Consider the following 18,365-nt stretch of genomic DNA (forward strand, 5'->3'; position numbering starts at 1 on the left):
TTTTCCCAATATTTAACATCACCCATTTGCGTCATTTGAGGTAAATGTGCATTCCCCCACAGGGGGGTGTACTGAACCGCTTGGAATACTCCAGCCACACATCTAACTTGTTGCCAAATGTGCTCAAGCATTCTACTAAAAGGGTTTGTTATAATTTTCTTCTCAATGGGGCCCTTTTCAAGAATGGGAAAGAGATCCTCCCAGGGTCCACAGTGCTCCCCAAAAATAAGCCGTATACATTTATTCCTTCGATTCCTCACACACCATCTCAGCTGTGCAGCCAGATAATATCCTTTTAAAAAGGGGACAGAGATGCCGCCCTCTTCTTTATACAGGTATTGTATTTTAATTCTTACTCGTTTGCGCCCCCATATTAATTCATTCAGAAGGGACTCCAATTTATTAAAGAACTTATCTTCTACCGCTATTGGACTTGCATTTAATACATATAGTATCATTGGTAATAATGTCATTTTTATAAGAGCAATACGGTTAATTTGTGACAGGGGTAGTCTTAGCCATGTTCTAATTTTTTCGGTGACCTTGGCTATTGTTGATAGTGTATTCAGTTTCTTATAGTCCTCCAATTTGGAACCAATGTGAATACCCAGATATATTAGCGATTCTGATGGGGTCAGCATACTGACCCGAGGATTGTAACCTGGCGGGACAGGGAGTTTTAACGGGAGAAACTTCGATTTTTCCCAATTTATCTCATATCCGGATAAACATCCAAATTCATCTATAGTTTCCATAACCCTGGGCAAATTCCTATACCCTCCCCCCATAAAGAGTAGTGTATCGTCCGCATAGAGACTTATTTTGTCAACTTCTCCCTCGCATCCAAAGCCCTGTATTTCCTCATCTGCTCTAATTTTACATGTCATTGGCTCCAGAAACAGTGCGAAGAGTAGAGGGGAGAGGGGGCATCCCTGACGTGTTCCCCGGGTCAATGGAAAGGGGGATGAATATTCCCCTTTAACCCGGACCCTGGATACTGGGTTTTGATACAGAATGTGAACCCATCTAGAGAAATATTCACCTATCTTCACCCGTGACATCACTCTCCAAAGGAAGGGCCACTCCACCCTGTCCAACGCCTTAGCAGCGTCGAGAGACAGGATGGAGCAGTCCTCCCCCCTCCCCATCTGAATATTCAGAAAGGCCCTCCTTATGTTGTCCTGTATATTCCTTTTAGGAATAAACCCAGTTTGATCTGCATGGACAACTTTATGGATGACAGCTTTTAATCTGTTGGCCAACAGTTTTGCGAGAATTTTATAATCTGTGTTCAACAGAGAGATGGGACGGTAAGATGTGACTGACAACAGGTCTTTCCCCTTTTTGGGGATCAGTGTGATGGTTGCTTCCATCCATGAGGGGGGCAAGGAACCCAGTATCCATGATTGATTTAGTACTTCCAACATTTGGGGAAGAATAATTCCCTCATGTTTTCGGTATACCTCGAATGGGAAACCGTCCAGCCCCGGGGACGTATTACCTTTGATAGTTTTTAACGTGTTCTGTAACTCACTCAGTTGAATCGGTCTATTCAACCATTCTATATCTTGTTGATCAAATTCCGGAATCTTTATGTTATCTAAATATTGATCTATTTTTCCTCCCTGATCCATAGGGCTGGCCTGATATAGCACGGAGAAATATCGCGTGAATTCCTCTAGAATGTCACCCGGGTCTCTTAAGATATCTCCTACCTTTGTCCTAATACCGTTAATATTGTTGCTTCCCCTTTGATTTTTTACTATTGTGGATAGTAATCTACTTGGTTTACCGGATTCGCTAAAGGACCTCAACCCCGAGAAAAACATTTTATTTTGTGCTTTTTTATATAGGTATTGTTTATATTCATCTTGTGCTTTTTTTAATTGACGTTGTTTTTCTGGAGTATTTATCTGCACAATCTCATTTGTTATCTGATTAAGAGTGCCTTCTATTTCTTTTTGAGTTTGTGCAAAGATTTTTTTTTGTTTCCTAATTTGGTATGAATATACCCCTCGAAGGTATGCCTTAAGCGAATCCCAAACCATGTGTATGTTTGTTGAGTTAATATTATCGCTCCAAAAGAGCTTTATTTCCTCATTAATCTTGTTCACCTCCTTTATTAGCGTTATCCAATGAGGGTTGAGTTTAAAATTCCTATTTTCCTTAGGTTTATTATAACTATCCACTATTACAGTAACCGGAGAGTGGTCGGAGATGCCGTGATTTTCATAGTTCATTTTTTTAACCCTATTGATGAGTCCGGGGCTGGCGAGGGCCAAATCAACTCGTGACATGGACCTATATGTATTGCTAAAGCATGAATATACCTGTTTATTACCATAAAGAGATCGCCATATATCAACCAGTCCCATTTCCTTACTCATTCTGAATAATAAAGAACTTGAACTGATATTTTGTTCGTAATTAGTTATGGTAGATATCCTATCTATTTTAATGTCCATGACCGAGTTGAAGTCGCCCACCACCAGCACCGGGCATTCCTCTCGTGCCGAAATATAATCCATCAATTTACATAATACCGTTGCTGTAAAGGGCGGTGGAATATATATAAAAGCAAGTATGCTCCTTTGACCCTGCCACTGACAGTGAAGAAAAATATACCGGCCCTCTTGATCAATTAGTTGTTCTATTGGAACATAGTCTACCTGTCTATGTATATAAACACTGATTCCGCGAGAATATGTGGAGTAACAGGAATGATATTCATAAGAGGCCCATCTCCTTCCGCCAAGCGCTGCCACTTTTTCATCCGATAGGTGTGTTTCTAACAGGGCGACTATGGCTGGTAGGTGTCTTGAGACTAAGTCAAACACTGCACACCTCTTAATTTTATCCGCGAAACCGCGAATGTTCCATGTCAATATTCTTGACATTGTTTTTTTTCTCTAGATTTAGGGCAGTGCTGGACGGCGAAGTAGAGGCACACCCTCCATAACTCGACGGCCCCCTGCGGAAGGAAAAAAAAAAAAAAAAAAAAAAAAAACACCCCCCCTACCCCCATACAGACCTGCGAGTCGCTGGATGCCACTCATAGGTCTCTATCAATGAGCTATCCCCCCCACCCCCCTGCCGTTGACCCCCCCAGCTCCCCCCTGTATTACTGCAAATAACTTATTTAATGCCCTTGGAGTCCATCCAATCAGCTTGCCTGTCCTTAGCAGTGGTTTCCTAGCAGGTATCCTACCATGAAGGCCTGATTCACACAGTCTCCTCTTAACAGTTGTTCTAGAGATGTGTCTGCTGTTAGAACTCTGTGTGGCATTAACCTGGTCTCTAATCTGAGCTGCTGTTAACCTGCCATTTCTGAGGCTGGTGACTCGGATGAACTTATCCTCCGTAGCAGAGGTGACTCTTGGTCTTCCTTTCCTGGGGCGGTCCGCATGTGAGCCAAATTCTTTGTAGCGCTTGATGGTTTTTGTGACTGCACTTGGGGACAAAGTTTTCCCAATTTTTCGGACTGATTGACCTTCATTTCTTAAAGTAATGATAGCCACTCGTTTTTCTTTACTTAGCTGATTTTTTCTTGCCATAATACAAATTCTAACAGTAGGACTATCAGCTGTGTATCCACCTGACTTCTCCACAATGCAACTAATGGTCCCAACCCCATTTATAAGGCAAGAAATCCCACTTATTAAACCTGGCAGGGCACACCTGTGAAGTGAAAACCATTTCAGGTGACTACCTCTTGAAGCTCCTCAAGAGAATGCCAAGAGTGTGCAAAGCAGTAATCAAAGCAAAAGGTGGCTACTTTGAAGAACCTAGAATATGACATATTTTCAGTTGTTTCACACTTTTTTGTTATGTATATAATTCCACATGTGTTAATTCATAGTTTTGATGCCTTCAGTGTGAATCTACAATTTTCATAGTTATGAAAATAAAGAAAACTATTTGAATGAGAAGGTGTGTCCAAACTTTTGGTCTGTACTGTATATATATAGTGGATATAAAAAGTCTACACATGTTAAAATGTCAGGTTTCTGTGCTGTAGAAAAATGAGACAAAGATAAATAATTTCAGAACTTTTTCCACCTTTAATGTGACCTATAAACTGTACCACTCAATTGAAAAACAAACTGAAATCTTTTAGGTGGAGGGAAGAAAACTAAAAAAACTAAAATAATGTGGTTGCATAAGTGTGCACACCCTCTTATAACTGGGGGTGTAGCTGTGTTCAGAATTAAGCAATCACATTCACAATCCTGTTAACCACTTCAGCTCCCCTAGCTTAAACACCCTTAATGACCAGACCACTTTTTACAATTCTGCACTACACTACTTTCACGGTTTATTGCTCGGTCATACAACTTACCAGCCAAATAAATTTTACCTCCTTTTCTTCTCACTAATAGAGCTTTCATTTGGTGGTATTTTATTTCTGCTGACATTTTTACTTTTTTGTTATTAATCGAAATTTACAGAAATTTTTGCAAAAAAAAGACATTTTCACTTTCAGTTGTAAAATTATTCAAAGAAAACTACATTTCTATATAAATTTTTCTCTAAATTTATTGTTCTACATGTCTTTGATAAAAAAAAATTTGTTTGGGTAAAATAAATAAATAAATGGTTTGGGGTAAAAGTTATAGCGTTTACAAACTGTGGTACAAAAATGTGAATTTCCGCATTTTGAAGCAGCTCTGACTTTCTGAGCACCTGTCATGTTTCCTGAGGTTCTACAATGCCCAGACAGTAGAAAAACCCCACAAATGACCCCATTTCGGAAAGTAGACACCCTAAGGTATTCGCTGATGGGCATAGTGAGTTCAAAGAACTTTTTATTTTTTGTCACAAGTTAGTGGAAAATGATGATTTAAAAAATAAAATGAACTTGTGACAAAAAATGAAAACTTCCATGAACTCACTATGCCCATCACGAAATACCTTGGGGTGTCTTCTTTCCAAAAAGGGGTCACTTGTGGGGTAGTTATACGGCCCTGGCATTTTAGGGGCCCTAATGCGTGAGAAGTAGTTTGAAATTCAAATGTGTAAAAAATGTCCTGTGAAATCCTAAAGGTGCTCTTTAGAATTTGGGCCCCTTTGCCCACCTAGGCAGAAAAAAAAGTGTCACACATGTGGTATCGCCGTACTCAGGAGAAGTAGGGCAATGTGTTTTGGGGTGTCTTTTTACATAAGCCCATGCTGGGTGAGAGAAATATCTCTCTAAAAGTCAACTTTTCCCATTTTTTTTATAAAAAGTTGTCATTTGACAGAGATATTTATCTCACCCAGCATGCGTATATGTAAAAAGACACCCCAAAACACATTGCCCTACTTCTCCTGAGTATGGCGATACCACATGTGTGACACTTTTTTGCAGCCTAGGTGGGTAAAGGGGCCCAAATTCTAAAGAGCACCTTTAGGATTTCACAGGGCATTTTTAACACATTTGGATTTCAAACTACTTCTCACGCATTAGGGCCCCTAAAATGCCAGGGCAGTATAACTACCCCACAAGTGACCCCATTTTGGAAAGAAGACACCCCAAGGTATTCCGTGAGGGGTATGGCGAGTTCCTCGAATTTTTTTTTTTTGGCACAAGTTAGCGGAAAATGATGATTTATTTATTTTTCTTACAAAGTCTCATATTCCACTAACTTGTGACAAAAAATAAAAACTTCAATGAACTCACTATGCCCCTCACGAAATACCTTTGGGTGTCTTCTTTTTAAAATGGGGTCACTTGTGGGGTAGTTATACTGCCCTGGCATTTTAGGGGCCCTAATGCGTGAGAAGTAGTTTGAAATCCAAATGTGTTAAAAATGCCCTGTGAAATCCTAAAGGTGCTCTTTAGAATTTGGGCCCCTTTGCCCACCTAGGCTGCAAAAAAGTGTCACATATGTGGTATCGCCGTACTCAGGAGAAGTTGGGCAATGTGTTTTGGGGTGTCTTTTTACATATACCCATGCTGGGTGAGGGAAATATCTCTCTAAAAGTCAACCTTTCCCATTTTGTTTATACAAAGTTGTCATTATAGAGAGATATTTCTCTCACCCAGCATGGGTATATGTAAAAAAAACACCCCAAAACACATTGCCCTACTTATCCTGAGTACGGAGATACCACATGTGTGACACTTTTTTGCAGCCTAGGTGCGCAAAGGGGCCCACATTCCTTTTAGGAGGGCATTTTTAGACATTTGGATTCCAGACTTCTTCTCACGCTTTAGGTCCCCTAAAATGCCAGGGCAGTATAAATACCCCACAAGTGACCCCATTTTGGAAAGAAGACACCCCAAGGTATTCCGTGAGGGGCATGGCGAGTTCATAGAAGTTTTTTTTTTTGGCACAAGTTAGCGGAAATTGATTTTTTTAGTTTTTTTCTCACAAAGTCTCCCTTTCCGCTAACTTGGGACAAAAATTTCAATCTTTCATGGACTCAATATGCCCCTCAGCGAATACCTTGGGGTGTCTTCTTTCCGAAATGGGGTCACATGTGGGGTATTTATACTGCCCTGGCATTTTAGGGGCCCTAAAGCGTGAGAAGAAGTCTGGAATATAAATGTCTAAAAATTTTTACGCATTTGGATTCCGTGAGGGGTATGGTGAGTTCATGTGAGATTTAATTTTTTGTCACAAGTTAGTGGAAAATAAGACTTTGTGAGAAAAAACAAAAAAAAATCTATTTCCGCTAACTTGTGTCCAAAAAAAATAAAAATCTTCTATGAACTCGCCATGCCCCTCAAAAGTGATCTTTTTATAGCGGCGTAGCGATTTTACGGTGTTTTTGCAGTGATCAGAAAAAAACATATTTCTGTCACTGCGGTGGGGCGGACTGAACGCAAGTGTGCACACAAGATCAGGCCTGATCGGGCGAACACTGCGTTTTTTGTAGAGCCTATAGAACATGTCCTATTCTTGTCCGCAATTGCGGACAAGAAAAGGCATTTTCTATATAGTTCTGGCAATGTGCGGATCCGCAAAATGCGGAAAGCACATTGCCGGTGTTTGTGTTTTGCGGATCCGCGGTGTACGTGTTTTGCGGATCCGCGGTGTCCGTGTTTTGTGGATCCACGGATCCGCAAAACACATATGGACGTCTGAATGGAGCCTTACAGGGGGGTGATCAATGACAGGGGGGTGATCAGGGAGTCTATATGGGGTGATCACCCCCCTGTCATTGATCACCCCCCTGTAAGGCTCCATTCAGATGTCCGTATGTGTTTTGCGGATCCGCGGATCCGCAAAACACGGACACCGCGGATCCGCAAAACACATACGGACATCTGAATGAAGCCTTCCAGGGGGGTAATCAATGACAGGGGGGTGATCAATGACAGGGGGGTGATCAGGGAGTCTATATGGGGTGATCAGGGGGTTAATAGGGGGTTAATAAGTGACAGGGGGGTCGTGTAGTGGTGTTTGGTGCTACTTTACAGAGCTGCCTGTGTTCTCTGGTGGTCTATCCAAGCAAAAGGGACCACCAGAGGACCAGGTAGCAGGTATATTAGACGCTGTTATCAAAACAGCGTCTAATATACCTTTTAGGGGTTAAAAAAATTGCATCTACAGACTGCCAGCTGGCAGGCTGTAGATCAGCTAGTTTACCTGCAGTTCCTGTGAACGCGCGCGCCTGTGTGCGCGCGTTCACAGGAAATCTCGTGTCTCGCGAGATGACGCCCCGGTGCGTCCAGGAGGAATAACAGGGCCGCCGCAAAGACGCAATACTGCGTGCGGCGGTCCTGTAGTGGTTAAATAGGAGTCAGCATACACCGGCCATCATTTAAAGGGCCTCTGATTAACCCCAAATAAAGTTCAGCTGCTCTAGTTGGTCTTTCCTGAAATTTTCTTAGTTGCATCCCACAGCAGAAGCCGTGGTCCACAGAGAGCTTCCAAAGCATCAGAGGGATCTCATTGTTAAAAGGTATCAGTCAGGAGAAGGGGACAAAAGAATTTCCAAGGCATTAGATATACCATTGAACACAGTGAAGACAGTCATCATCAAGTGGAGAAAATATGGCACAACAGTGACATTACCAAGAACTGGACGTCCCTCCAAAATTGATGAAAAGATGAGAAGAAAACTGGTCTGGGAGGCGACCAAGAGGCCTACAGCAACATTAAAGGAGCTGCAGGAATATCTGGCAAGTACTGGCTGTGTGGTACATGTGACAACAATCTCCCGTGTTCTTCATATGTCTGGGCTATGGGGTAGAGTGGCAAGACAAAAACCTTTTCTTACCAAGAAAAACATCCAAGCTACATTTTGCAAAAACACATCTGAAGTCTCCCAATAGCATGTGGGAAAAGGTGTTATGGTCTGATGAAACCAAGCTTGAACTTTTTGGCCATAATTCCACATGTTTGGCGCAAAAACAACACTGCACATCACCAAAAGAACACCATACCCACAGTGAAGCATGGTGGTGGCAGCATAATGCCAAAAGTCTGTTTTTCTTCAGCAGGAACTGTGGCCTTAGTTAAGCCAGAGGGAATTATGAACAGTTCCAAATATCAGTCAATATTGGCACAAAACCCTTAGGTTTCTGCTAGAAAGCTGAACATAAAGAGGAACTTCATCTTTCAGCATGACAACGACCCAAAGCATACATCCAAATCAACAAAGGAATGGCTTCACAGGAAGAAGATTAAAGTTTTGGAATGGCCCAGCCAGAGCCCAGACCTGAATCAAATGAAAATCTGTGGGGTGATCTGAAGAGGGCTGTGCCCAGGAGATGCCCTCGCAATCTGACAGATTTGGAGTGTTTTTGCAAAGAAGAGTGGGCAAATCTTGCCAAGTCAAAATGTGCCATGCTGATAGACTCATACCCAAAAAGACTGAGTGCTGTAATAAAATCAAAAGGTGCTTCAACAAAGTATTAGTTTAAGGGTGTGCACACTTATGCAACCATATTATTTTAATTTTTATATTTTTTCTTCCCTCTACATAAAATATTTCAGTTTGTTTTTCAATTGAGTTGTACAGTTTATAGGTCACATTAAAGGTGGAAAAAGTTCTGAAATGATTTATCTTTGTCTCATTTTTTTTACATCACAGAAACCTGAAATTTTAACAGGGGTGTGTAGACTTTTTATAGCCACTTGTATCTTATCTCTACATCTCATATTTATCTATCTGTCTATCTCATATCTATTATCTACAGTCAGGTCCATAAATATTGGAACATCGACACAATTCTAAGATTTTTGGCTCTATACATCTCCACAATGGATTTGAAATGAAACGAACAAGATGTGCTTTACCTGCAGACTGTCAGCTTTAATTTGAGGGTATTTACATCCAAATCAGGAGAACGGTGCAGGAATTACAACAGTTTGCACATGTGCCTCCCACTTGTTAAGGGACCAAAAGTAATGGGACAGAATAATCATAAATCAAACTTTCACTTTTTAATACTTGGTTGCAAATCTTTTGCAGTCAATTACAGCCTGAAGTCTGGAACACATAGACATCACCAGACGCTGGGTTTCATCCCTGGTGATGCTCTGCCAGGCCTCTACTGCAACTGTCTTCAGTTCCTGCTTGTTCTTGGGGCATTTTCCCTTCAGTTTTGTCTTCAGCAAGTGAAATGCAGCTCAATCAGATTCAGGTCCGGTGATTGACTTGGCCATTGCATAACATTCCACTTCTTTCCCTTAAAAAACTTTTTGGTTGCTTTTGCAGTATGCTTTGGGTCATTGTCCATCTGCACTGTGAAGCGCCGTCCAATGAGTTCAGAAGCATTCACATCATCAATAAATACAAGAGAACCAGTTCCATTGGCAGCCATACATGCCCACGCCATGATACTACCATCACCATGCTTCACTGATGAGGTGGTATGCTTAGGATCATGAGCAGTTCCTTTCCTTCTCCATACTCTTCTCTTCCCATCACTCTGGCACAAGTTGATCTTGGTCTCATCTGTCCATAGGATGTTGTTCCAGAACTGTGAAGGCTTTTTTAGATGTCGTTTGGCAAACTCTTCCTGTTTTTGAGGATCAGCAATGGTTTACATCTTGTGGTGAACCCTCTGTATTCACTCTGGTGAAGTCTTCTCTTGATTGTTGACTTTGACACACATACACTGGAGAGTGTTCTTGATCTGGCCAACTGTTGTGAAGGGTGTTTTCTTCACCAGGAAAATAATTCTTTAGTCATCCACCACAGTTGTTTTCCGTGGTCTTCCGGGTCTTTTGGTGTTGCTAAGCTCACCTGTGCGTTCCTTCTTTTTAAGAATGTTCCAAACAGTTGTTTTGGCCACGCCTAATGGTTTTTGCTATCTCTCTGATGTTTTTTTTTTTTTTTTAGCCTAATGATGGCTTGCTTCACTGATAGTGACAGCTCTTTGGATCTGATCTTGAGAGTTGACAGCAACAGATTCCAAATGCAAATAGCAGACTTGAAATGAACTCTGGACCTTTTATCTGCTCATTGTAATTGGGATAATGAGGGAATAACACACACCCGGCCACGGAACAGCTGAGAAGCCAATTGTCCCATTACTTTTGGACCCTTAACAAGTGGGAGGCACATATGCAAACTGTTGTAATTCCTACACCGTTCACCTGATTTGGATGTAAATACCCTCAAATTAAGGCTGACAGTCTGCAGGTAAAGCACATCTTGTTCGTTTCATTTCAAATCCATTGTGGTGGTGTATAGAGCCAAAAATTGTACAATTGTGTCGATGTCCCAATATTTATGGACCTGACTGTATCTATCTATTTATCTATCTCATATCTATTATCTATCTATCTATTTATCTATCAATCTATCTTTCTATCTATCTAGCAAAAACAAAAACTGGGCAGCACCGCAATTCCGCTTGTATGTATAGAATGCCAGCGGCTGTGAGGACGATCCACCCCCAAAAATATCCAAATAAATAAAAAAATCCACGGCACATCCAAAGCATAAAATCCAAGTAGGAGCTTTATTCACCAGACAGCGACGTTTCAGTCCATTTGCTGGGACCTTTCACTGCTTCAGAAAGGTCCCAGCAAGTGGACCAAAACGTCGCTGTCTGGTGAATAAAGCTTGGATTTTACGCTTTGGATGTGCCGTGGAATTTTTTATTTTTTAGCTATCTATCTAGCTATATAATCTATCTATCTATCCACCCCTCATATCCATTTCTAATTTTCTCTTATTCTAACACTGTGGGTGCTTATGATAACATTGGTGTAGAGATATTTCTATGAAGAGAACATACCATATTCATCACAGTAAAGATGTACGATTCTATGCTCTCACTGCCATGATACTCAATCATTTTGGTGTCCGCAACCACCAGTGTTTCCACCCATCGTTCTTTGCTGACTGACCGCGGTGAAATTCTTCTGTGCTTCAGATGCTTCCTCTCCCATTTCTCCCTTTGGCGTTCAAGCTGAGGAACAAAGCTGAAATCATCTAAAAAACATTTAAAAAAAGTTCAAATAATATGTAAGAATTGATGTTTAGACTAATTTGATACAACCTATTGATATGAGTGGACACGGTGTAATGCCTTATTTCCCCTGTGGTGGCACTGCAGGGAAACTAAACACTTCTTGCCTGAATTTCCCATAGATGATCGCTGGAGGTCCCTGCAGGAGGACACTTTGTGATCTGCTTATTATCAAGGGACCCTTCTAACAAGTAGGGATTGTTCAAAGAGGAGGAAATGTGTAATCAAAAAGTGACCTATTATTTAAATCATGTTTTTGTGTTTAACCCAATTTTAAGAATTTTTGGTGATTTTTGTAAAAAAAATTCCATGTCACTGTCTATATTTATAATAAAAACTAAAATCCTACAGTTTTCACACTGGCCACTAGGATTAAGATATGTTTTAAGACTTCTTGTCTTTGAGAGGAGCAACCATGGGCCATAGACACAATGGACAGGAGAGGACCCCGTTGACTTCTATGGGAGAGGCATGTCCTGTGCCCTGTGCAGAGTTCAGGAGGGAGTAGATAAGCCATGATATCACCTATTGTGAATGGTAGATTCTGTGTTACCTGCACAGAACAGGAAATCCTGACCTGTTATTTGACATACTGGCCAGTGTAAAAATTGCTGAATTATATACATTTTTAATATAGAAAATAAAAAAAAACTGTAAAATGTAAAAAAAAAAAAATGCTTAACACAAAAACTTTATTTAAACAATATGACACATTACCTTTAAGGAATATTCTGTTAAACTATCATAAATGTACAAGGTCTCAGTTCATATCACTATTTGGGGTTTCTCTTTTTGGAAAAAACTCCTAATGTGTGCCAAAAATAAACCACAAATTACAATTCTATACTGTACGGTTGCCTATGTCGTCCATATCAAAGGGAGTCTTTCAGCAGTTTTGATCAGGCAAAACAGCTGACAGCACTAGGTAGAGGCCAGGGAAAGTAAGACAATCATACCTTTTGCAGAACTTAATTATCAGGAGTATTGTGAATATGATGTTGCATTCTGCCAAGTTCTACTCCAGCAACACTAGGCAGGGGCCAAGGAGAGAAGGGCAAACATATATTTTTTTAAGAGATTAAAGATCAGGAGCAGTGAAAATATGAAGTTTTATCCTGCTAGGTTCTGCTACTGCAAGTGCCCAGGAGATGGAGCTTTACTGTGAGGTGCTCTTTGCATTGAGCTGCATTAAAGCCCCTCCCCTCTCCTCTGAGTGACAGCTGTAGTGGTCTCCTGATTGGATTCTACACCTGTCACTCAGAACAGAGGGAAGGGGCTGTGAAGTAGCTCAATGCAGAGAGCACCTCACAGTGAAGCTCCTTCTCTTGGGTACTTGCAGGAGCATAACCTGGCAGAAAAAACTTCATATTTTCACTGCTCCTGATCATTAATCTCTGCAAAAAATATGTTTTTTTTGTTCTCCCCAGCACTTATCTAGTACTGTCAGCAGTTTAGTAAGGACATAACTGCTGACAGATTCCCTTTAAGGAAACAATATCACTCAGTATATATCTCTGCTTTCCAGTGCGGCCCAAAAAAATCAGAGCAGCGCATACCATCTGAATGCATGCCATACATTTTCTAAGGCTTATTAGTGGCTCTCTGCACTTGCCCATGGGCTACAATAGGGGTGGTCCCGATAGGACACTGATTACGCTATATCTTAGGGGTCTTTAACTTCCAGTCTCATTAACCATGTCACATTTGGTGTTTTTTTATTCCTCCGTCTGATGTAAGACCATAGCACAGGTGACAGCATGCATTAGCAGCTGCCTGCATGCTCCCACCTGACTGCAGACATTTCACAATGACAGATAGCTGATATGCAATTTTCTTGATATGAGAACAGGTTGATGTTCTGCAGAAATAATTCCCAGAGATCAAGACTCAGAATCAGCTGGAATTTTCCAACTGTCTTCCTGTGAACTGAAGCCCTCATTTGCATATAGAATGAGAGTCAGTTTTCTTTCTGGAACGCCACACCTGATTTTCACAAGACAGGTATCCTTTTAGTCAGCGGGATTAACCCCATCAATCTATATGCCTAATTTTATGGGGTTAATCTTGCTGACAGGCGCTCTTGAATATAAAACATTCTGGTTACCTGCAGCCACCACTAGGGGGAGCTAAGTGTATACTGTGTTATAACGCCGTGGTGTGATGTACGCAGGGATTGTATGGAGCAGGCTCAGGAGCTGAGCCTACTCCATGTGTAATGCGTGCTGGCTGTATTATACCTCCAACATCTGTCTACAATGCCAAGATTGGACGTAATTCTGATCCCGGACAGTTAACCCTTTAGATGCCTCATTTAATGACAACGGGGTGTAATAGGATGACGGCACAGATTCCCAAGTGATTGCAGGTTTAAAGGGGTTATCCGATACTAACAAATGCCGGGCCCCTCACACTGATTCTACTTACCTGGCTCGCCATTCCCTGCTGGTCCCTGCACCGACGCTGCTTCTTCCCGTGCACAGATGAAAACATCCGGTGTCTTGCGGAGGCAGTGTCACTACCAGAGCTTTGAGAAGTTCTCACAGCTCTGTGTCTCCACCCCTGCGATGATGTCACTTAGAGCTTGGAGGTGTTCTCACTGTTCTGTTTCTCCGCCCCTGTGATGAGGTCTTTACTCTCAGCTGTTTCTCCTGCAGTTGATTTTCCTGCCTTTAAATCACCCCTCCTCCTGTTGCAGGGCGTGGATTATATTTCTCATTTCAGTTGTAGCTCTGGCTTGAGTAACTTCACTTGTAAGCTATCAGTTCACTGGACCTGGTTTCTGCTGCAGCAAGCAATCCGGATATTGCCAGCTGTCCTTGGATCCGTCTTCTCTGCGGCTGCATCTCCTTCAGCTAAGTGTGCAGATATTGTTGTTTACCTGGTTATTTTCTGACTGGATCTGAGGTGGCCACGGTTCCCTCCATATACTGAGTAGGGCACCGGTGGCCGTGCCCCTTCCACTATTGTAGGGGTTACAGTGGCCATCAGTCTGAGGTACGCGGGCATGCCTCCTTCCACCATTTGGATCCAGGCATGTGCTTTAGCAGCATAGGGAGAGCTTTGAGGGTCTGACAGGGGTCACCCCTTATCTTCCCTAGTTTGGGTCCGGTCAGTAGCTCTTTTCACTGTGTTTGCTCTTGTTACCCTCAAACAGCCGTGACATTATAATCCACCAAAACCGTCCTTTTTTGACATGGATCCGCTTTCTGGCCTGGTTGACCGCATGCAGGGTCTTTCTTTGGAAGTAGCGGATCTCCGTCAATCTATGACTCAGTTACAAGCATTAGGCTCTGCTCCGGCTCATGGAGTCTGTTGCGAGCCAAAGGTCTCACTTCCGGAGACGTTCTCCGGGGGCAGTGAGAATTTTGTTCGCTTCAGAGAGGCATGCAAACTCAATTTTTGCTTGTGTCCCCTTTCCTCTGGTAATGAGGAACAGAGGGTGAGGATTGTCATCTCCCTGCTCAGGGGCAATGCTCAGACTTGGGCTTTTTCGCTGCCATCAGGGGATCCCTCCCTTCGATCCGTGGAAAGATTTTTTGTGGCCCTGGGGCAAATATATGATGATCCGGATCGTGTTGCTCTGGCCGAATCGAACTTACGTGCTTTATGCCAGAACAAACTGTCTGCGGAGCTTTATTGTTCTGAATTTCGGAGATGGGCAGCTGATTCAGGTTGGAATGATGCTGCACTCCGGAGTCAGTTCTGTCATGGTCTCTCAGAGAGATTGAAAGATGCGTTTGCTTTCCATGAGAGACCAACGTCCTTAGAGTCTGCCATGTCATTGGCGGTACGCCTTGACAGACGTCTAAGAGAAAGAAACAAGACCTCTCTGTCCAGCCATTGTCAGTCTTGGGGCAATGGTGCGGACTCATTCAGTGTGCAGGGGCCTCATCCTGTCTCGCTCCCCTCTGAGGAGGAGCCCATGCAGCTAGGCCGACTTGCCCCTGATAAAAGAGGATTTAGTCCTCAGAATATGGTGTGTTTTTGTTGTGGGGGCATAGGTCATTTGGCAAATGTTTGTCCGTCTAGGAGATTCCTGAACTGTACTAAGAGTGATAAGAAGAGAAAAACCTCAAAAGGCGAATCATCAAGTTCTACTTCATCTGCTACTTTGGGCAAACTTGATGTAGGAATTGATGCTTTTCCTCTGACCTGCAGTTCCCGTTTTCTCCTGTCTGCCAGGGTGGCGCTAGAGAGCAAAGTCATTTCTTGTGAGATTTTTGTCGATAGTGGAGCGGCCGTCAATCTTATTGACACTCAATTTGTAGCCATGCATGGTTTTCAGGTTTGCACATTGGAAAAGGATATACCTGTTTTTGCCATTGACTCTGCTCCGCTCTCGCAGAGATCTCTGAAAGGCATTGTTCACAATATCCGGCTAGCTGTAGGTGACACTCATGTGGAGGAGATATCTTGTTTTGTCCTTAACGGATTGCCTTCTCCTCTAGTTTTGGGGTTACCCTGGCTCACGAGACATAACCCCACTATTGATTGGCAAGGAAGGCAAATAAATGAGTGGAGTGACTTTTGTAGAGAGAATTGTCTCACAGCGACTTTTGCAGAGGTGTCTACTAAAACTGTGCCATCATTTCTCTCTGATTTCTCGGACGTGTTTTCCGAGAGCGGTGTTCAGGAGCTACCTCCTCACCGGGAGTTTGACTGTCCCATTAACCTCATTCCCGGCGCCAAGCTGCCAAAAGCACGCCTCTACAATCTCTCACAACCGGAAAGAATCGCAATGCAAACCTATATCTCCGAGAGTCTCGATAAGGGGCATATTCGTCCCTCAAAGTCACCTGTTGCCGCGGGTTTTTTTTTTGTTAAAAAAAAAGATGGCTCTCTGAGACCTTGCTTAGATTTTAGGGAGCTGAACCGTATCACGATTCGCGATCCCTATCCCCTTCCTCTGATCCCGGACCTCTTCAACCAAATTGTTGGAGCCAAGGTGTTTTCCAAATTGGATTTGAGAGGCGCGTACAACCTGGTCAGGGTCAGAGAGGGGGATGAATGGAAAACGGCTTTTAATACCCCTAACGGGCATTTCGAGAATCTCGTTATGCCTTTCGGCCTGATGAATGCTCCGGCCGTCTTTCAGCATTTTGTTAATAGTATTTTCTACCACTTAATGGGGAAATTTGTTTTGGTGTATCTTGACGATATTTTGATTTTTTCCCCTGATGTTCAGACCCATCAGGATCATCTTTTTCAGGTTCTGCAGATACTGCGGGAGAATAAACTGTATGCCAAGCTGGAGAAATGTCTTTTTATGGTATCGGAGATTCAATTTCTGGGTTTTCTCCTCTCTGCTTCTGGTTTTCGCATGGATCCTGAGAAGGTCCGTGCTGTACTTGAGTGGGAGCTTCCTGAGAATCAGAAGGCATTGATGCGCTTTCTGGGTTTTGCTAACTACTACAGAAAGTTCATTTTGAATTATTCCTCTGTTGTCAAACCCCTTACTGACATGACAAAAAAGGGGGCGGATTTTTCCTCTTGGTCGGAGGAGGCGCTTGCAGCCTTTTCTAAGATTAAAGAGAGTTTTGCGTCTGCTCCCATCTTGGTGCATCCCGATGTTTCCTTACCTTTTATTGTTGAGGTGGATGCTTCCGAGGTGGGTGTGGGTGCAGTTTTGTCCCAGGGCCCTTCTCCTGCCAAATGGCGACCCTGTGCCTTTTTCTCTAAAAAACTCTCCCCGGCAGAGAGAAACTATGATGTGGGAGATAGGGAGTTGTTGGCCATCAAGTTGGCTTTCGAGGAATGGCGTCATTGGTTGGAGGGGGCCAGGCACCCTGTCACCGTTTTTACCGACCATAAGAATCTGGCATACTTGGAGTCGGCCAGGCGTATGAATCCGAGACAGGCCAGATGGTCTCTGTTCTTCTCCAGATTCAATTTTGTCGTTACATTCCGCCCTGGGATCAAAAATGTGAAGGCTGATGCTCTCTCTCGCTGTTTTCCGGGAGGAGGAAACTCCGAGGACCCGGGTCCCATTTTGGCGGAGGGGGTAGTTGTTTCTGCTCTTTATTCCGATTTGGAGGCCGAGGTCCAGGCTGCCCAGACTGAGGCACCTGCCCGTTGTCCTTCCGGGAAGTTGTTTGTGCCTCCTGAGCTACGTCACAAACTCTTTAAGGAGCATCATGATACGGTTCTTGCTGGTCACCCCGGGAGTAGAGCCACGGTTGATCTCATTGCTCGGAGATTTTGGTGGCCGGCTCTTCGTAAGTTGGTGGAGGGTTTTGTGGCTGCTTGTGAGACGTGCGCTCGCGCTAAGGTCCCTCGTTCACGACCTTCAGGTTCCCTTCTCCCGTTACCCATACCTTCCCGTCCTTGGACACACCTGTCCATGGACTTTATCACGGATCTTCCTCGTTCCTCGGGGAAGTCGGTGATCCTGGTGGTCGTGGACCGTTTTAGCAAGATGGCTCATTTCGTTCCTTTCCCTGGTTTACCCAATGCTAAAACGTTGGCGCAAGCTTTTATCGACCATATTGTTAAATTGCATGGCATTCCCTCTGATATTGTTTCCGATAGAGGCTCGCAGTTTGTGTCCAGGTTCTGGAAGGCTTTCTGTTCTCGCCTGGGGGTTCGGCTGTCCTTCTCTTCTGCTTTTCACCCGCAGTCGAATGGTCAGACTGAGCGCCTCAATCAGAATCTGGAGACATATTTGCGCTGTTTTGTGGCAGAGAACCAGGAGGATTGGTGTTCTTTTCTCCCTCTTGCTGAGTTTGCTTTGAACAACCGTCGTCAGGAATCTTCTGATAAGTCACCATTCTTTGGTGCATATGGGTTCCATCCGCAGTTTGGGACATTCTCGGGAGGGGCTCTTTCGGGTTTACCTGAGGAGGAGAGATTTTCCTCGTCTTTGTCTACCATTTGGCAAAAGATTCAGAGTAATCTTAGAAAGATGAGTGAGAAGTATAAGCGTGTGGCTGATAAGAGATGTGTGCCTGGT

The 18,365-nt window shown here is 43.2% G+C and overlaps 1 protein-coding gene across 2 annotated transcripts in view; it reads right to left on the reverse strand.

Annotated features, from left to right (window-relative positions):
* ADAMTS12 (ADAM metallopeptidase with thrombospondin type 1 motif 12) overlaps positions 1 to 18,365 on the reverse strand; it is a 584,548-nt gene that overhangs the window by 288,922 nt on the left and 277,261 nt on the right. For both annotated transcript variants that reach the window (XM_044276409.1, XM_044276408.1), the window contains exon 4: positions 11,183 to 11,379. In XM_044276409.1, coding sequence (XP_044132344.1) covers positions 11,183 to 11,379 — 197 coding nt within the window. The remainder of the gene's footprint in view (positions 1 to 11,182; positions 11,380 to 18,365) is intronic.

The sequence above is a fragment of the Bufo gargarizans genome, chromosome 1, assembly GCF_014858855.1.
Source record: "Bufo gargarizans isolate SCDJY-AF-19 chromosome 1, ASM1485885v1, whole genome shotgun sequence".
Classification (NCBI taxonomy): Eukaryota; Metazoa; Chordata; class Amphibia; order Anura; family Bufonidae; genus Bufo; species Bufo gargarizans.